Source organism: Neofelis nebulosa, chromosome 8, assembly GCF_028018385.1.
Source record: "Neofelis nebulosa isolate mNeoNeb1 chromosome 8, mNeoNeb1.pri, whole genome shotgun sequence".
NCBI lineage: Eukaryota > Metazoa > Chordata > Mammalia > Carnivora > Felidae > Neofelis > Neofelis nebulosa.
In genome coordinates this window covers 6,218,490-6,237,309 of record NC_080789.1, presented here as the reverse complement: position 1 = coordinate 6,237,309, position 18,820 = coordinate 6,218,490, and the positions used below count along the sequence as shown (strand labels likewise).

Sequence of the window (18,820 nt, the reverse complement as noted above, 5' to 3'; positions counted from 1 at the left end):
CTTCGGCCCAGGTCGTGATCTCACGGTTCGTGGGTTCGAGCCCCGCATCGGGCTCTGCGCTGACGGCTCGGATTCGGATTCTGTGTCTTCCTGTTTCTCTGCCCCTCCCCCGCTCACGCTCTACCTCTCTCTGTCTCAAAAATAAATAAACATTACAAAAGATTTGTAAAAGACAATCGGTATTGGCGAGGCCGGGGAGAAAAATAAATCCACACGCACCGCTGGCGGGGACGTTAAATGGCGCGCTGTGCTTTGGAAAACAGTTTGGCAGCTTCTGAAAACGTTTATTTATCTGTGATTCAGCCACTCTACTCCTAGATATCTACCCAGGGGAAACGAAAACCTTTGTCCACATAAAGACGGTGCACAGATATGCAGAGCCGGTGAGTGGTGTTACTCACAATGGCTACGAACCGTGACAGTGGCTACAAAGTAAAAACAACTCCAGGGCCATCAGCTCGGTGCTGGGTAAACACCATGTGTTCTCCCCACCCTTACCCACCCGTACCCCAGCAGTCAAAAGGGGGGAAACGCTGGGGTATCCTGTCACCTCAAACACATCATGCTAAGGACAGGAAGCTGAACATAAAACATCACATGCTGTAGGATTCCATTTACATGAAATGCCCGGAAAAGACCAATCTATAGAAACAGAAAGCAGGGTAGCGGTTGTCAGGGGCTGGGAGTAGGAATGGGGACTTCCTGTAAACAGGCATGGGGGGTCTTGCGGGGGAAGGAGACGTTCTAAAATTGGATTGTGGTGGTTGCCCAACTCCGTACGTTTGCTAAAAATCATTGAATTGAGTGTTTATGGTTTTTTTTTTTGTTTTTTTTTTTAATTTTTTTTTTCAACGTTTTTTATTTATTTTTGGGACAGAGAGAGACAGAGCATGAACGGGGGAGGGGCAGAGAGAGAGGGAGACACAGAATCGGAAACAGGCTCCAGGCTCCGAGCCATCAGCCCAGAGCCTGACGCGGGGCTCGAACTCACAGACCGCGAGATCGTGACCTGGCCGAAGTCGGACGCTTAACCGACTGCGCCACCCAGGCGCCCCTGAGTGTTTATGGTTTAAATTGCAACCTCAACAAAACTCAAGCACCCGCTGGATTTTATGGTCCGTGATGGCAGGGACTGGCCCATCTTTTTCAGCGAAGTGTCCCCATCACCTAGAACAGCTAGGCACACAGTGAGCACCCAGTAAATATTGGCGGAATGAACGAATGCATGCATGAATGAACAAAGCCATAAAAAGTAATAGCCTTTAGTTGGGCGTACGACTCCGCGGAAGGTCCCGCCCTCTCTTCTCTCCTGCATCTCCCTACTTGAAAGACTTGTCTACGTGGCTGGACCACTCATGGGTCTCCCTGCCGAGCTGTGACCTTGCACTCCCAAGTTGTGAAGTCCCAGTGTCCCCCCTCCCCCAACTCCAGGTCTCAGCACCATGACCCTGTGCAGTGCTCACCCCTGGCTTTCCTGAAATGCCGTGCCCTGCCTGTTCCTGTGGGCTGACCTAGGACAGCTGCCCTCTGCCCTCAGGCCACCTGCTGGGGCACCCCTCCCATCTCCACGCTGGTGGCCCTCAGTTCTGTGTCACTGCCCAGCCTAATCCTCAACTGCCAGCGTGACAGTTCAACGTCTCTAAAACCGAAGGTCCTCATTCTGCTGAGCCCAGCTCCCCCGCAGAGCCCCTGCCTTGAAAGAACCTTCCAGAAACCTGGGCATCCTCCTTGACGCCTCTCTCCCCCTTCCTCACTCATCCCCTCGCCAAGTCCTGTCTGCGCTATTTCTAAGCATCTCCTCTCTCTCCAGACCGCCGCCTTCCATCATCCAGGTGACACTTCTCTCTGTGTCCCTTACTGAAACCACAGTGACCTTTTTATAGGTGAGGATGCTGTGGGCTGCGGGCATCAGAGGCCGTGTCTAGACAGCTCAGGCTAACGGTAGCACAGAGAGGAAGGACAGTGGAATGGAAGGAAGAACTGAACGGTCGGGACCAGGGAAATTGAGAAAGTGGGCAGCCCCCACACCCTGGCCTTGCGAGCTCACGGTCCTTCTTGCGAGGGGACTCTGCTTCAGTAACTCAGCCTCACAGTCTCTCCGCTCTGGTCTCAACTGGGCCAACGTGGGGGAGGGGCCCATGTAGCGCGAGCATCAGCTCTTTCCAGACCCCCGTGGAAATCACCTGTGTCCCGCAGCCAGCCCTCCCAAAGCCCCAAGCAGCTCACGGGCCCCCCTGATCCTGAGCATCGGTCCAGACACAACCCTGAGGGCTGGCCTCTGTGGCCCACTGGCCCCGCCCACCCCTGCCCAGCCACACACTCAGCTCGGGCCCTTCATGACCTTCAGTGCCTGCCCTCCGTCCGCGTCACTGCATGTCTCCCCGTCCTTGGCGTTGTTCCTTTCTCTCCCCTTTAGGATGACCTCTGCTGGGGCGCCTGGGTGGCTCAGTCGGTTAAGCGGCCGACTTCGGCTCAGGTCACGATCTCGCGGTCCGTGGGCTCGAGCCCCGCGTCGGGCTCTGTGCTGACAGCTCGGAGCCTGGAGCCTGTTTCAGATTCTGTGTCTCCCTGTCTCTGACCCTCCCCCGCTCATGCTCTGTCTCTCTCTGTCTCAAAAATAAATAAACGTTAGAATGACCTCTGCTAAGCGAGGACTTGCCCGTCTTGTTCACGGCTGGGCCCCAGGGCCTGCTGATCAAACGGCCGACGCCCCTCCAACACCGGGGGACTCCGTGGAAAGGCAGGGACATCGGCTCGCTGGAGAGAGATTTCTGTCGGGGACACCTTCGTACCAACAAGAGTTTGCCTAGAAGTCAGTTTTCCGACACATTTCTTTTCCCTCTCAGTCGGAAAGCTCTGATTTCCTTTTCCACGAGTCCCCGATTCAGGAGCCGGTGACCTTCTCACTGTTCACGACCCAGCGCCGTGACCCGGAAGCGGTGTTATTTCACAGTCACGAGGAGCGGGGCCTCACTGAACGTCTCCTGGAAAGCGCGGCTGACACTGAACGGCGAGGGGTCGGGCGTGCGGACAACCGCCCTCCCGCCACGCAGTCGCAACTTCGCCTGTGACTTCTGGCTCTCCCAAAGCGTAACTCCTGCTGATCAGAAGCCTGACTGGTAGTGCAAACAAGCTGATCAACACACATTCGATATGTATTGGTTATATACCGTGTTCTCACAGCAAAGTGAGCTAGAGAGAAGAAACTGTATCACAGGCAAGAGAAAATAACGTTTACGCTACTGTACTGATGGAGAAAAAGCCACCGATGAATACGTAGACCCGTGCAGGTCAAACCCGCGTGGTTCAAGGATCGGATGCACTCGAGTTAACTCCATTTTGCCCCGTTTACTTAACTCTGCTTTCAAGGCTCAAACCCCTTTCACACAAACGCCCCCTGCTGGGCAACTGAGAATCGCTCCTGCCTCCCGAGCCCCTCCCGCCCAGGTGTGCCTAAGCCACTCCCGCCACCCCCCACCCTCCCACCTGCACACCCTGAGTTCACCTCCTCGGCTCTCCACTGCTGTGCTTCCCTCCTGCCCCTTCCCATCTCCATCATCCTCCAAACCAGCCCCCAGACTCACATCTCTAAGGACACCAATCTTGTCCCTCCTCAAAAACATTCAATGGCTCCCTAGTGCCTGTGGAATAGGTCCAAGTTCTTTAGCCTGGCATCCAGTATCCTTCGTGATATGGCCCCGAGCCATCTTTCTGCAATTAGCCCTCACCATTCGCCCGCCTTCCATGCAGTTTCCACTCATTCTTTAAGGCACAGCTCAAACTCCTCCTCCTCCGGGAAGCCGCCCCAGGTTGCCATGCTGCTTCTCTCGCACTGAGCCTCTGCTGTCTCTTTCATTGCTGCATAGGCCTGGTCTTTACAAGAAACAGCTTGTGAACTCCTTGAGGGGCAGGCGCGGATACTTCAAAGTGGTAGCAAAAATGTGTAGCAAAACAGTTGTAGCAAAAAGCTGATAGTGATTTGGCACTTTTACAACCGTTATCTTCCTTTTCTCTCCATGACTCTCTGAGGTGGGCGGGCACAGGCTATTATCTCCACCTTGCAGCCGAGGAAACAAAGCTCAGAGAAGCTAAGTAACTTCCCCACAGGCGCACAGCAAGAAAGCAGGGGGGCCGGGAGAGAGCTGGTTCTTCTGCCCCGATTCTGTCCTTGTTCCGTTACCCCCTGCAGACTCCCTCGTGTGCCTCCCACACCTCATCCACGGAGAGTGACAGCCAGGATCTCTGGATTATCATCTTCAGTGTCAGTTCCTGGACACTGTCCCGCGGCGACAGTGGCCTGCTGTTTCCACGTGAAAAGGAAGCCCTTCCCTAGCAGACAGCGCCCTGTGCTGGAAAGAGCCGGTGGGAAGTTACATTTGCCAGGTCCGTGCCCTTCAGCGGCTGTGTGACCTTGGGAAGCTCCGCCCACAATGAAGGACCAGCCGCGTCCCCTGGTTCCCAGATGAGGTGCTGGCATTTGATGATGATGATGATTTCTTAGCAGGCCCCTCAGGCTTGGTGAGAGAAGCAGTTTGCAAGCTGCGTAATGTAACCGTAGGGGAGGGAGGCGCGGGGCTCGTGTGCAGAGAAGCCCCGGCCAGGTATCCCCTGGCTGATTCTCCGCTCGCCACTCACAGCACCTGCTGAAGAGAAGAATGTGTTTCCCCATCCTCCAAGATTCAACGGGGCCCCTGCCGACCTCGGGGAAGAAGTCCATCTTTCTTAACACTTGGCCTTGTCAAAAGTAACGAAGTCCGCCACAGGAACCTGTCACACGTGCTCTGTGTTCTTACGTTCTCCCCACCAAGGCGGGAGGGGCGATCGCCTGGGGCCTGGAGGACCCCAGCACCTGGTTCTGCCCAGTGACCAGGCATCCAAAGGACCTGCGGCGTGTGGGGGGAGCTGGGGGTGTGGGGGGCCTGAGGAGGCGGGGGTCTGCTCCGGACCGGCCGCTGGCAGGAAGGGGGGTTCTGGATGACCTTCATCCACAGGGGAGGGAGCCTGGTCCTGCCCGGAGCCGGGGCCGGTGAAGCAGCCGGTGCTCCTGCAGCCGGGCCGGGGAGGTTTGGTCCTTCTGTGGCCTGAACGATGTTCATGCTGTCGTCCGTGTTCAGTGATGACCCAGGGGTCTTGTCTTCGTCTTGATGATCCGTTAGCGGCCTTGTTGGACGCTGATATTCCGTGTAAGTGTTTATATTCCACGGGAGGCCCCCGCGCTGTGAGGACCAGGCCTACTCCTCCTGGCCATCAGGGCTACTTTCTGTTCCTCGGGGACAATGTCAGAGGACAGAAGTCCTCTGGTCTCTCCAGCTGGAAGAGCTCTCGGAGCCCCCATTTTAAGATGTCTTTTCCGAACCACCGCGGGCCAGCAGGGCCTAAGGCCTGGGACGGAAGGCGGCCACAGCACGCTGCTCCGTGGGCGGGTGGACGGGGACACAGTTGGAACCCTGTGCCAGTCCACCTCGCTGTTCCAGCCAGAATGGGAATCAGGCCACCGTGTGAGTGGTGAGACCCCCAGCAGGAGAGAGCTCTCACGGTCCCCTCTCCCCAGGAGGCACCAGGGTTCTAGCACCTGACCCCTTAGGGGTGCTCTAGGTAAAGCAGCTCGGGGTGGGGGGGTGGGGGGGAGAGGCTGGGGGCAGTGGGGGATGGGGGAATGGTCACGAGGGACGAGGCCAGCGAGGCCCCACTGGCCCCTGCCGCCGCAGTTCTGTGGAGCATGCCTGGTCTCACCCCCCCGCCCAGGAAGCTGCCACCAGCGGTGGTCAGTGAGGCCTGCTACACTTGGGCCAGGGCCTACACGGCCACCTGGGCCCTCTGTCCGGCCACCTTCGAAGTCCCGTCCAAGCTATAGCTTCCTCGCCTGAGCCCTGGAAGGAGGCTGTGCTCAGGAACTCAGTCTCTGAAGATCCACCCAAGGACCTGGAAAGAGAACCTTGGGGTCCAGCTGGAGCTTCCAGGCAGCATTTTTATGGAAGGAAAATCAAGTGGGTTAAACTCAAAAATGAAAAAAAAATTTTTTTGGGGGCAAGTGGCAGTCAGGCGAAGCCTGTGGCTCCCTACAGGGGACACCGCAGTCCCCCAGGCTCTGTTTCTATATGAGGCACCAGCCTCTATATGAGGCACCAGTGAGCGTGAGATGGACCGCTCTGAACACTTCCAGGCACCAACGTATGGAAATTCTATTTGCAACTTAAAAGCACAGGAGATACAATATAGTTCAGGCTGGGATAAAACAGAAGATATGTGAGAAGAATGTAAAAATACATTGTCTAGGGAGCCTGGGTGGCTCATTCGGCTAAGCGTCCAACTTCTGCTCAGGTCACGGTCTCGTGGTTCATGGGTTCAGGCCCCACGTCGGGCTCTGTGCTGACAGGTCAGAGCCTGGAGCCTGTTTCAGACTCTGTGTCTCCCTCTCTCTCTCTGCCCCTGCCCTGCTCACGCTCTGTCTCTCTCTCTCTCTCTCTCTCTCTCGCTCTTCAAAAAAAATAAACATGAAAAACATATTAAAAAAACACATCACCCTCCCAAATGAGAAACAGGCAACAAAATCGGACGATGGCCCTGTTGCCTCACGAAGGGTCCTGAAATGCCCGGAGGGCAGCACCTGTCCAATGACACAGTGGACACCTTGTGGGTGCCTGGTCACTGAGCAGAACCAGGTGCTGGGCCCGAAGACAAGCTGGCCAGGGTGCCTGCAGCAGACCCTCCTCTGCCTCCCTGGCCTGCGGGAGGGTGACAGCCTGATGCTGGGGAGACCGAGGGCCAGGTGGCCTGGAGGAAGGCCCCCTGGGCTGGCCGGGAGAGGAGGCAGAGCTGGAAACAGGACCCAGAGGGAGGACAGATGGCCCAGGCAGAGGAGAGTCACGTGGGTTTGGGGCTGGTGGACAGAGCGTGCACGGAGGGCTTCCTGAATCCCCCCAAGGACAAGAGGCTTGTAGAACCACCACACGCTGGGGAGAAATGGCTGTAATTCCGGAAAAATCCTGCTGGCTGGAGGGTGGAGCCTGACTGGCTGGGAGGGGGCTGCAGGCTGAGACCGGTGGGGGCTCTGGCAGGGGTCCAGGGGGGGGGGGGGGGAGGGAGGGGAGGCTAAGTGAGGAGGCTGTCACCAGGCTTAGGGGCTGGGGGGGGGGAGGGGGAGACTTTCAGGAAGACATCTTCGTTCCCAGCTTCAGCACCCAGTTTGCCAAGTAGGCAAATGATGAATGTAGTCTGGGAAAAACCAAACAAATCAAACCAAGAATCATTGCGGGGGCGCCTGGGTGGCTCAGTCAGTTAAGCGTCTTCTGAATCTTGATTTCTGCTCGGGCCGTGACGTCACAGTTGGTGGCTCCAAGCGGACAGTGCGGGGCCTGCTTGGGATTCTCTCTCTCTCCCCATCTCTCTCTGCCCCTCCCCCCCCCCCCCCCCCCCCCGCTCTCTCTCTCTCTCTCTCTCTCTCTCGGGTGCACGCATACTCACTCTCTCTCTCTCTCAAAATAAACTTTAAACAAAAAAGAATCACGGTGAAAATGACCCTCAGACTTTGGGAACCTGCCCCCCCCCCCCCCCCCCCCCCCGCAGTGCCCATCCAAAGGGAAATAATGGAAGCTGACAAGAAAGCGCCAAGTGCCATCTGGACGAATCCACGTGAGGACCACTGCTGGAGCCCTGGGCCCGGCCATGAGCCGCGTTTACAGCCGCTGTTCTCCCGGCCTGCTTCGGCCATCGCGCACTTCCCACCCTCCTGTGTTCCAGAAGCTCAGAGGAAACATCTGATGTCACTAATGGAACAGTCAACATGTGACAAATCTATTTAGCAGACACTCGCTCTCACCTAGCAACCCGGTCGTCGGCAAAGCACCTCACTCCTGATGGGACGGGGCTGCCCTCCATGCTCAGGCTGAGGTCACCGCTCCCTGCCAGGGACTGACTCCACCCTTGTCCCGGATACACTGGGAGCAGAACCGCCAGTAAGTGATTAGCCGGGTTGTAGGAACTCGTGGGGGGAAAGGCTGCGTGCAGGAGCCTGGAGCCAGGCCCGGAGGCCGCCCCCGCCCCGGGGTGAGCGGCCGCAGTCAGAGCCAGGACCCGGGGGCCAGGGCCCTGCTTGTTCCTGAAGCAAATATACTTAATCCCCTTTCTGCACGCTAGGAAGCGAAGGTCCCAAGATCCACCGACTGACTGCCTTGGGACAAACTAATAAACGGCAGAGTCAGGCCTCAAGCCCAGGTCTGACTCAAACTCAAACTCAAAGCCGCACCCGCCGTCAACACTGGACGTGAAATCGAGGGCTGCACAAGACGCACATACAAGTCCCGTCATTAAGGGGGAAGCTTCTCGGGCTTAAAGTGAGCACCGCAGACAACCCCCTCCCCCCCCCCCCAGTGCAATTCATCCGGATGCTGGTTTGATATTCACACTGTACCTCTGTCCCTTTCCGTCCTACCACGTAAAAGGCCCTTTTCCCTAACACACGGGAGCGCGCATACACACGCGACACGACATCCAAGCCTGACGTGCGTTCACACCTGGGTACCGGAAAGAGCCCGATCTCTTATGTCCTCGGGACAATAGCATGAGAACAGATCCTGTGACTAACACCGGAACCAAAAAGCAGGGGGGGTAGTTCTAAAGATAGATTCAAGACGGTGACTGAAGCATCAGCAAACAGGTGTCCGGCAGGAAGGTCAAGTGAAAGGCTCTTACTAAAAGTAACCTACGGGGACGCCCGTGGCTCAGTCGGTTAAGCGTCTGACTTGTTTAGGTCATGATCTCACGGTCTGTGAGTTCGAGCCCCGCGTCGGGCTCTGTGCTGCAGCTCAGAGCCTGGAGCCGGTTTCGGATTCTGTCTCCCTCTCTCTCTCTGCCCCTCCCCTGCTCTCAAAAAGAAATAAACTTAAAACAAATTAAGAAAAAAGTAACCCGCGTCTCAAAGTTAGAACATGCGTCAGTCACTCTGCCCAACTGACTCAGGTGTTCCCGTGTCTTCCTCTGGGTCACTTAGCGTCCAGGGTGGCATCGTGTCCACACACCACACCCAGAGCTTGTCCTGGCTGATGGCCGCGGACAGTGCTTACCCCCCCACCCCCCAGGCCTGCGGCAAACCCAGATGCTGACGTCATGTAAGCCACGGGGCGTGAACCGTCTGGGCCCATCTGATAGACTCACCTACAAAACCCAAGTGACGGAAACGGGTCTCTTCCGACAGCACCGACAGACAAAGGCCTTCGTAAAGATAAATTACGGACCAGTATTTGCAGGGGCAGGTTTCCCTCAGAGTCAAGTGCAAGGGAAGGAAGCCAAGACGGCTGTCAGGTTCAGTACCTCGCTTTGGCACAACGGCAGGGGAGAGAGTCAGGTTTTGTTTTTAAGTTCATGCGGTATTTTCAAAACGTGAAGACCTCGTAAAAAACCAAATCACACGCCGAGGCTGGTACGCTCTGCGGAAGGAGCTGGTCTCCTCCGCTTGTGAATCCATTCTTCCAGCTCTAATGAAATGGAATGGGGCGCTGGGGTTTATAAGCAACATATATTTGGTTGTCACACGGTTCCTAAAAAAACCTCTTGTTAATTTGCTTTCCAGGAGCTACAGGGACATCACTTTGTTATCACGTTTCGTGTGTTCCCAGTTCCTGAAATAGCTCCAGATAGCAAAGGTTGAAATGGGTGTTTTTCGGATTCGAACGAACCAGTTTGTGCTAAAGGCTGAGCGGTGGCTGGGGCTCCGGGGTGGCCTGGAGGGGGCTGGTTGCGGGAGGAACCACTCAGCGATCCCAGGGTTGGCACTTTCAGCCCTGCCCACACTCTCTGGGGAGGAGGTGGGGCTAAAGGGTGGAATCAATTCACCCATCAGTGGTCCACAACTTAATTAATCAGTCGGTACCATGTGAGGAAACCTTCATACATCCTGAACTATGGGATACGAACTACAGAATTCGGAGAGCTCCCGGGCTGGTGAACACACTGATGCGGGGAGGCCGGTGCACCCGGGGAGGGCACGGCCGCCCCCACCCCTTCCCCGCACACCTTGCCTTATGCCTCTCTTTCGCTGGCTGACCTGGTGGCAGCCCCCGTGATGAATCGGTAGCAGCGAAACTGTTTTCCTGAGTTCCGTGAGCCACTCCGGGAAATGAATCAAGCCCTCGGAGGGGTCTGAGGGGTGGTGGGAACCTCCAACTTACAGCAGGTAGGTCAGAAGTTGTGTGTGACATTCCCCGGGCACTCGCGGCCGCCCTAAAGCTAAAAAAGGAAAGCACAAATGATTACCTGATAGAGATCGCGGTCCTGCAGGATAGGAGGCTCCTGCAGGATAGGAGGCTCCGTCAGTCTGCAACTGTTTTAACGATTTACAAGAAAAACAAAGCAAGCTCCAGAAACCTACGAGCCTCCGAGCCTCCATTTCCTGGAGCCCTAACGTCACCCTCCCCTCCAGAGTGCTGTGGGGAACTAAGGCAAGAAGAAAAAGTAGATAAAATTACGCGTCCTTGTAACCTGCAGCGCAATGACAGATACCTGAGGCAAATACAGAGGAGAACATTCCTCCAGGAAGTCCCTAGGGTCTTAAGGTTAATGCTTTGCTTGCTGGAGGGAAAAAAAAACAATCTTAGCTTGACAAGCAAAGGCTCAGGTATCCTAGGAATCCTCCTTAGCAATGAGAGTCCTTTTGTTTTTTAAAAGTTTTAAATGTTTATTCATTTTTGAGAGAGAGGGGGCAGGGGAGGGGCAGGGAGAGAGGGAGACCCAGAATCGGAAGCAGGTTCCAGGCTCTGAGCTGTCAGCACAGAGCCCGACGCGGGGCTCAGGCTCAAGAACCGTGAGATCATGACCTGAGCCGAGGTCGACGCTTAACCGAATGAGCCACCCAGGAGCCCCTGAAAGTCCTTTTGGAGGCCTCCCTTTGGCCTTCCCTCACCTCCCCTAACTCTGTGGTATAGAACCAGTCACGCCTCACGACCCCAGTGCAGCTTTCTGTTCAGGGTCCTGTCCACGTGCTTTAACAGAATCACCTTTTCGCACCAAAGACGTCTCAAGAATTCTTTCTTGGCCGTGGGCCCCGGACCCCCACCGTCACTTCAAAAGCGCATCAGTGGGGGCGCGGGAGGGGCCGTCTCGCGGGACGTGGGCCCTTCACCCGTGGGATCCGACGTCATCTCCAGGCAGATGGTGTCAGAATTGAGTTAAATCGTAGGACACCCAGCACCAGCCGGAGACGCGCAGAATCGCTTGGGGTGCGAAAAATCCCCCCGTCTGGGGTCCGAAGTACCGTGCGAGAGAGATGGAGAAGCAGGGCCCCTCTCTCTCGCGAGACACTCCTTAACCTTTCAAAGAAGTGCCTTTATTTATTTACAGGGCTTACGAAAGGAAAAAAAGCTCTAGAAAAAAGGAAATTTCAAAATAGGCCCAGGTGTGGGGAGCATGTGGGAGGGTCGGGCTGCGGTCTTCTGCGCCTCCTGGTGGTCACTTCCAGGTTGTGAGGACGGTTCTCCCCGAGTCTCTCGATCGGCCCCCTCTGGGCCCCAGCGACTGGCCCTGGCGACTTCTCAGCTCCCGGTCAGCCCCGTCGCCCTGCGCCAGCTCTTCATCATAGCTGGAAACAGAGGGACATCTTCAGGGTCCATCAGCAGCAATGCCACGCACGGCCACTGGCCACTGAGCGGCGGCGTGGCGAATCCCGCAGCAGCCAGGGAAGCGGCCCGGCCCCCACCCTGCCCTCCCCCAGCCCACCAAACCCTGCCCGAGGCCACAGAGCGCAGGCGTGCTGCCTTGTTAAACTGTTTTCGAGAACAGCTGACATCTTATAAAAGGCTACCAGATGGAACGGCGCAATGACCCCAAGGGAAACATGAGTGAGACACCAGGGTGGTGAGGGAGAAAGCTGACGTCCGGAAATATTTTTACGCACAGCATCTGGGGGCAGGTTATGACTGACTCAGGTTGAGATCGGAACGGGGTGTGAATGACCCACCCGGGAGGAGGGGGCCAGGACAGGGAGAGGCTCACAAGAAAGCAGGGCCCTCCCAAGAAAGGCTAGATCCCGCCTCCACCAGCCTCGACTTACCCGCCCCTCTCCATTAACATTCGCGCACCGGGCCTGTGTAGGAAAGCGCATGATCTGTGTAGGAAACAGAGCCTGGGCTTTCGCCTTGGAAAGAACTGAGCTGGGACCCTGGACGCTCCCGCCCGATGATGACATCTATCGGGGCAGTCCCTGGCCCCTCTCGCCACGATGAGCCCCTCTTACGGGGTCCGTGAGGGTGGAGAAACCCCACTGCACCGCTTGCCGGCCCTGGCAGTGCAGGCTCTGGTGAACGAGGTCTCCTCTCTCCACCGTGACTTCACATCACCCTCCTGACTCAGAACAGCGGGCCTTATGATGCCCACTTTCTGTATGCTATGAAACCTCATTCACAGGGGTCATTTGGTGGCCACGCCCTGACTGAGGACCCTCTGTGATAAGCAGACGTTCGTGCCAAATGCGACAGGGACTAAGATGCTGAGTTATGTCACGTTGGCTGAGTTTTGCTCACTTTGGGAAAAGGGTATATTTCTGTTAAATGTTTATTCCCAGAATCGGAATCTGCACGTCGAGTGTGGTGTGGGACAGAAGCTTCTCAAGCTGCAGAACACAGTCTCTGCATCGTGCTTCTGGTGGCAAACTGGGGGCTGAGAAGGAAGGGCAAGGAGGGGAAAGGCCAGTTTGTTGGGCTTCTCTCAGTCGGGATGGGGATCAGGACAACAAAGGGGAACCCCCGTCACCCCCTTCTCCCTAAGGAGAGACGATGCCGAAGGGAGGACTCCCCAGGGACGCTGGAGGGTCCACCTGTGGGGGGTCCTCCCAGGCCCCTCTCCACCCCAGGGACTGCTAGAGCCCCTGGACGCCCCGTTCGCATGTCAGCACCCACCCATTGGCACCTGCTGCCGGTTCTGTGCCTGTGCTGCTGACCTAAGGGCCGGAGTGACCCCATCCGTCTGGCTCGCAGTTGCCCCAGCACCTCGCTCTGGGGCGGGTGTGCAGTGAGAATGTACTGAATGATGGGGGGGGGGGGGGCGGGGGGAGACCCACACAGGGATTACCGGTCTCACCGTGCATTTGTGCTGGTGTGTGCAGCTTGCAAACCTGACAGAAACAAGCATTTGGCAAGCAGCTGGCATCTGGGACGAGCTGTTCCCAGGGGCGGGATGGCCCCCGATGGAGCTAATGTGGAGGAGAATCATGCAGGAGGGTTTTCAAGGGCCCCCTCCCATTCTAGCAGGCTTTCCTCCTGGCTTTTTTTTTTTTCAGTTGACTTATTTTGAGAGAGGGAGAGAGACCGAGAGAGACAGCTCGCACAGCAGGGGAGGGACAGCGGGAGAAGGAAAGAGAAAATCCCAAGCGGGCTCTGTGCCGTCAGCTTGGAGCCCAATGCAGGGCTCGATCCCACGAACTGCGAAATCATGACCTGATATGAAATCCAGAGTTGGCTGCCCGACCGACTGCGCCACCCAGGCGCCCCTCCCCCTGGCTTTTTGACAAGTGGATGGCAGTCATCGGCAGGGTTCAGGCAGTGTTTTGAGGCCTGTACGAGTATACCCAGCACCTTCAGACCTGGGCCTGGAGGCCGCAGGCACAGAGGGCGGGGCCTCATGGCTTGAAGGCCAGGACGGCAATCAGGGCGACCAGAGCGCCTATTTCTGGGGGCCGGCGGCGGCAGCAGCCGTGTGACCTTGGGCAGTTAACTGGCACCCCGGCTTCCTCCTCCTCCTGCCGGCACCCCCGGAGGACCGCTGGGAGCAACACTCCAGGAAGGCAGAGCACCTAGCTGGGCAGGAAGCCGGGGCCCGGCCTCCTGCTGCGGGAGGGAGGCCGAGGCTGTGAGCCACAAACCGTGAGGTCATCTGAAGCACGGGGAGCAGTCCTGAGTGGAAGCGTCTGGAACTATCAGCTCTGGGCTGGAGCCTTCCTTACGTATGGGGCGGGGAGAGGGCAGCTGAGTGGGTTGGTGGGGGGAGGGGGGGTCACCTCTCTGTCTCTTCACCTAACCGCAGGGAGGCTCTGACCTCCGCATCTTCAACGGGGAGCAGAGTGTCTGCCACCCTCCCCCGTGGGCTCCCGGCAGCGCCACCACCCACCACCCTGGGCTGGGAGCTCGCGGATCCAGGTCCCTCACGCTGCTGGTGAGAGGCAAGACTCCTCCCCACGCTCTGCCCCCACCTGCCTCAGAGGCTGTCGGGGCTCAGCCCCCCGTCTCCTCCACGTCACCCTGCACGTCCCTCGCTGCCACCCCCGGAGGCCCCGCACACGCTCCAGTCTGACCCCCCCCCCCCAAACTCTTCCTTCGCGCCCTCAGATCTCCGTCGCCAGCAAACCCGAGTCCTCGGCCTCATCCTGGAAACGTCCCCTGCACCTTCCCGTGCTAAAACCTGGCTCTCCCTGAAGACATTGCTCCCCTGCAGCCCCGCCCGTAGGGGTGCTCTCTCTCCCACCCATCATGCCCCTGGGCCTGGAGTGAGCCCCGCTCGTCAAAACCTCCTTCCCGGGTCGGGAGGACCCACCACCCTCCTTGCACGGTTACCCAGAACCCTCCACGGCGCTGCCCCTAACTGCTTAAGGCTCGGGCTCCTGGCGCACAACCCCGGCGACCGCAATGACCAAACAGAGGAGACCCCAGTTCCCTGACCCTGCGCCCCCTCCCCCCACGACCTTGTCCTCCTCCAGCTCAGACTATTCCCACGGCACCTGACCTTGTCCCGTTCAGCAACCGCCATTCCTGCAAAACCCGGACCGCAGACGCTCACCCTGACCGCTCCTCTCCCGCTCGCTTCCCGGGCGTCCCCACCCCAGCGACTCCAACCACCGGGATCTCAGATCACCTCCCACCCCTCCCACCGTCCTCCTCTCTCGCCATCCTCCTTGCCTGACAAGCCCCCAGAGCGGCTCACTTCCCACCCTCTGCTCATCCTGCACTCGGACCAGGCAGCTGACCGTGGCTGGAGAAAACGGTCAAGGGCACCGAGCGCTCGCGCTTGAAGCTCCCCTCCGCCGCCCTTGGAGGCTCCACACTCTTGTCTGCGGAGCTGACCTTCCACCCTCCCCTGTACCACTCGCCCATCATCGACACCACGCAGGGCAGAGGCTCTGCGGTCCAAGCCCCCGCGCCCGCAGCGCCTCCAACTGGGGGCCTGGGACCTTGTGCTGCGAGAAGTTCACTACAAATTTCTTCCCTTGTTTTCTTGAAACATTAAACACGCATTTTTACTTTCACAGAAATACATAACGTGAACCTGACACACGGGCCCCTTCCAGTTCGGGACGCTATCTCCCTTTTCTCTCCGGCTCCCTTCCACACCTCACGGCCCGTGGCGGCAGCATCCGTGTGGACAAGCTGATGCGCGGCCCTCCACGTTTCCGGGCTCGCCCACGCTCACGGAGGCAGCCCGACACACAGACGTATGTCCACGCTGGGGGGGGGAGGGGGGGGGGCTGAGGCCACTGCCCGTTTAACAAGGATTCTGGGATGCGCTTTCCTCCCTCAACGTCCCCGGCCCCACAGCAGAGCTCCGGGGCCACGTGTCAGTGGCCACCCGCTACCCCGTGGTACGAACGAGTGGTACTTCATGTATCCACTGCCCTCCTGACGCTGCTCCCACTTTTTGTCACTGCCGATGGGCCACACCACCTCTCTAAACCTTTGTCTCCGCATGCCTAAGGTGGAGCTAATGACGACACTGACCTCAGGAGGGGGCTGGGGGAACGAAGCACGGGAACACGTGAGTCAAGCCCTTGGCAGTTTCTGGCATGTGGTCAGCCCTCAACTGCCTGCTACTATTATTACCATTTCTTGTCTTTCCCTCTGCACCACAGCCCCACTCAAAAGGCACACAAACTGAGGCTCAAAGAGTTGCAGAGTTCCTCAATGTCATACAGCTCCAAGTGGCGGGGCCTGGGTGCGAGCTGGGCCCGGGGTGGGGGGTGGGAGGTAAGCCACAGAGATCTCCTGTTCCCACCTTACAAGGTGCCCAGCATATGGCAAACGCTTCATGAATGCTTATCAAACAAAAGGCCTAGACAAAGACCTTAGTTTAATACCCGTTTTTTCGCGACAACGTGATCTATCCCGGAACACTGTTAGTAAAAGAAAGACTCAGCCCAAACAAGGCAAGTCCACACACAACCAGAAAATCCAAGCTGGGCCTTGCCACCCCTCCGTCTGACACACACGAGGACGGCTGCCCGGTCCGCACGCAAACTTACAGAATTTCGTAATTGCCAAGAACTTCCTTCGGGGGTGATTTGTTCCATTTACAGTCTGGAATCTCGCCATTAGGGACTGCGATATTGAGGGTGTCATTGATCAGGTTATACTTAAGGATTCGGTCGTTGGCGGTGCTGGAGGTGAGAGACGGGGACGCGTTCACCTACGAGAGGAAAGGAATCACTCTTCACGTGGATCACTGGCTCCTTTGGCATGAAAACACACACTGCAGAGGAAAACGCGGGCTACCGTGCGTTTTAGGCAAAATTGTCAATTCGTCCCGTTAATGTATAGTATCTTCAGGCACCTTGTATAGGAAGCGTTTTAGGATCCTACTTTCATTCAGCTGTTAGATGAAATATAAAAAGTCAGACACAGGTTGGGATTATGACCTACAAATCGCTCAGCACACAGATAAAAATGTTAAGTGAATGCAGATCATAAACCTAACCTCCGTGTCTACCTGTGTAGACACTCTCCCCCAAGTATTGGAAGCCACTCAGAGCTTTGCTAGAATCAGCAAACCCAATTACCCTAAGTAGCATCGTGGGTTGAAGTAAAAAGTCATGTGTCCCCGGGGCGCCTGGGTGGCTCAGTCGGTTAAGTGTCCGACTTCGGCTCGGGTCATGATCTCACGGTTCGTGGATTCAAGCCCCACGTCGGGCTCTGTGCTACCAGCTGGGAGCCTGGAGCCTGCCTCTGATTCTGCGTCTCCCTCTCTCTCTGCCCCTCCCCTGCTCATACTCTCTCTCTCTCTCAAAAATAAATAATAAAGATTAAAAAAAAATTAAAAAAAAAAAAGGAATGCGTCCCCTCCGCTCTGCCTTTTAAGCAATCTCAACACCCAACGTGGGGCTCGAACTCACAACCCCGAGATCAAGAGTCACATGTTCCACCGAATGGGCCAGTCAGGCGTCCCCAGTGGGCCCCTTTTTGGCGAAGAGAGTAATACCTCACCAATAAAGCAACATTCTGACAAATGGAACCCATCTGATAAACGGAAGGTTAGTCCCCTAAGGCCTCTGAGGAGCTAAGCAACGTCAGGAGTCCGCAGGTTAAAATGCACGGACTGTGTGGAGAGTCCCGCAGGCCCTCAGTCACCAGCTATTTACTCCACTTCAGGCACAGCTGTAATGACCTTGGTTAGCTGCTTCCTCAGGCCACGGCAGAGTGGAGGCAAAAACCTGCAAGTTACTCGGTTTCTCCCAAACAGTCAGGCTGTGTCTTCGTGCTGCTGGTAGGGTATCTAACGTATACAAAGGGGCTGCATGAACCTCAGGCGCCCTTGAAATTACCACTGTAGCATATCGTCATGCCCTAATTATCATAAATAGGCTACAATTAAGGTCTGTTATGCTAGAAGGAGTATTCGTCATATTCCCAATTAAGGTCCTAGCTCATCAAGGAAAGCTTGACTGCCATTCAAGTGACTCGCTTTAAAATGGAAAAAAAGGGCTCTGTAGCGCAATGGCTAGCGCACTGAACTTCTGAAACGGAAAACCAGAGCACGTAAATATTTTACACACGCGTCTGTCGATCTCTCTACATATCTGTGTGTATCTCTGCACACGCGGGTTGGACAGCGTAAGAAGTAACGCGGGGAGTGCTGTTTTGGAAGTTTGCTCCCTGATAACCTGACTCTTCCGGCAGCTTCCTGCAGGGGCGGCTCCCACTGTCCACCATCAGCAAACTTGTCCGACCTGCCCGTCTGTCCCCGTCACCTTCCAGAGCCTCACGTGCCCCGGCCCTGCCGCCTGGCCTGAGAGACGGGGCAGAGGCAGCTGGGAGGGCGACCGGCCACACGCGCTCCTGCGGGCGGTTACCTCAATCAGCCAGGGCTTCAGCTTGTCGTCGATGATGATGTCATAGCCATAGCACTCGAAGCAGTGTTTGTCGTTGTTCATCACCGGCTGTAAGACAGGAACTAGCGTCTTGTACAGCCAGCCTCGGGAGGGCCCGTCTGGGACCACCGCCCCGGACACAGGGCAGGTCACGGGGCAGGACCTGCTCGGGGTCCCGACGTGACGTATGGGGTCTCACCACCAAGATCAGCGCTCCCCACCTCCACCCCCAGTGCTGCCTCCCATCCTTCCCCGGCTCCTCCCACAGGGCCCAGACTCGGAAACTTCCCTCGGCCTCTGAGGGCACTTCCTGAAGCGATTACCGGCGTCTCCGGGTCTCACTCATCACAGGCTTGATCAAAGCAACCATGTATCTGTTGGCATGGGACTGTCCTCAGAGTGGACAGAAGCCCAGCTCCAGAGTGCAGGCCTGTGCAACCTCGTCACAGGCCCTTCTCAGGTCCTTAGGGATGCGGGGAGCCAGGCTATGAACCTCTGTTCTCTTTGACAAGCCAATCTGTTTACTAAAAATTTGGGGATTTTCTTTTTAATTTTTTTCGTTCCATTTTTATTTTAAAAACTTTTAAATGTTTATTTATTTTTGAGACAGAGAGAGACAGAGCATGAGCGGGGAGGGGCAGAGAGAGGGAGACACAGAGGCCCAAGCAGGCTCCAGGCTCTGAGCCGTCAGCACAGAGCCCGACGCGGGGCTCGAACCCACAGACCACGAGATCCTGATCTGAGCTGAAGTCCGACGCTTAA

At 56.8% G+C, this 18,820-nt stretch overlaps 1 protein-coding gene and 1 long non-coding RNA gene across 8 annotated transcripts in view; one reads left to right on the top strand and one right to left on the bottom strand.

The window, feature by feature from the left end:
* The first annotated feature begins 9,927 nt into the window (after positions 1–9,927).
* LOC131518741 (uncharacterized) lies at positions 9,928–16,218 on the top strand. Its single transcript, XR_009265265.1, has 3 exons — positions 9,928–10,171; positions 14,011–15,412; positions 15,673–16,218. It is a non-coding gene; the product is annotated as an uncharacterized LOC131518741 (long non-coding RNA).
* The window catches only part of TTLL1 (TTL family tubulin polyglutamylase complex subunit L1), a 31,132-nt gene continuing 23,610 nt past the window's right edge, over positions 11,299–18,820 (bottom strand). For 5 of the 7 annotated variants that reach the window (XM_058741108.1, XM_058741107.1, XM_058741111.1 and 2 more), the window contains 4 exons: positions 18,041–18,127; positions 16,217–16,380; positions 12,044–12,097; positions 11,299–11,572 (listed from right to left, as the gene is read on the bottom strand). In XM_058741108.1, coding sequence (XP_058597091.1) covers positions 11,443–11,572; positions 12,044–12,097; positions 16,217–16,380; positions 18,041–18,127 — 435 coding nt within the window. In that variant the 3' untranslated portion in view covers positions 11,299–11,442. The remainder of the gene's footprint in view (positions 11,573–12,043; positions 12,098–16,216; positions 16,381–18,040; positions 18,128–18,820) is intronic. The other 2 variants (XM_058741106.1, XM_058741105.1) reach the window with 2 other exon arrangements.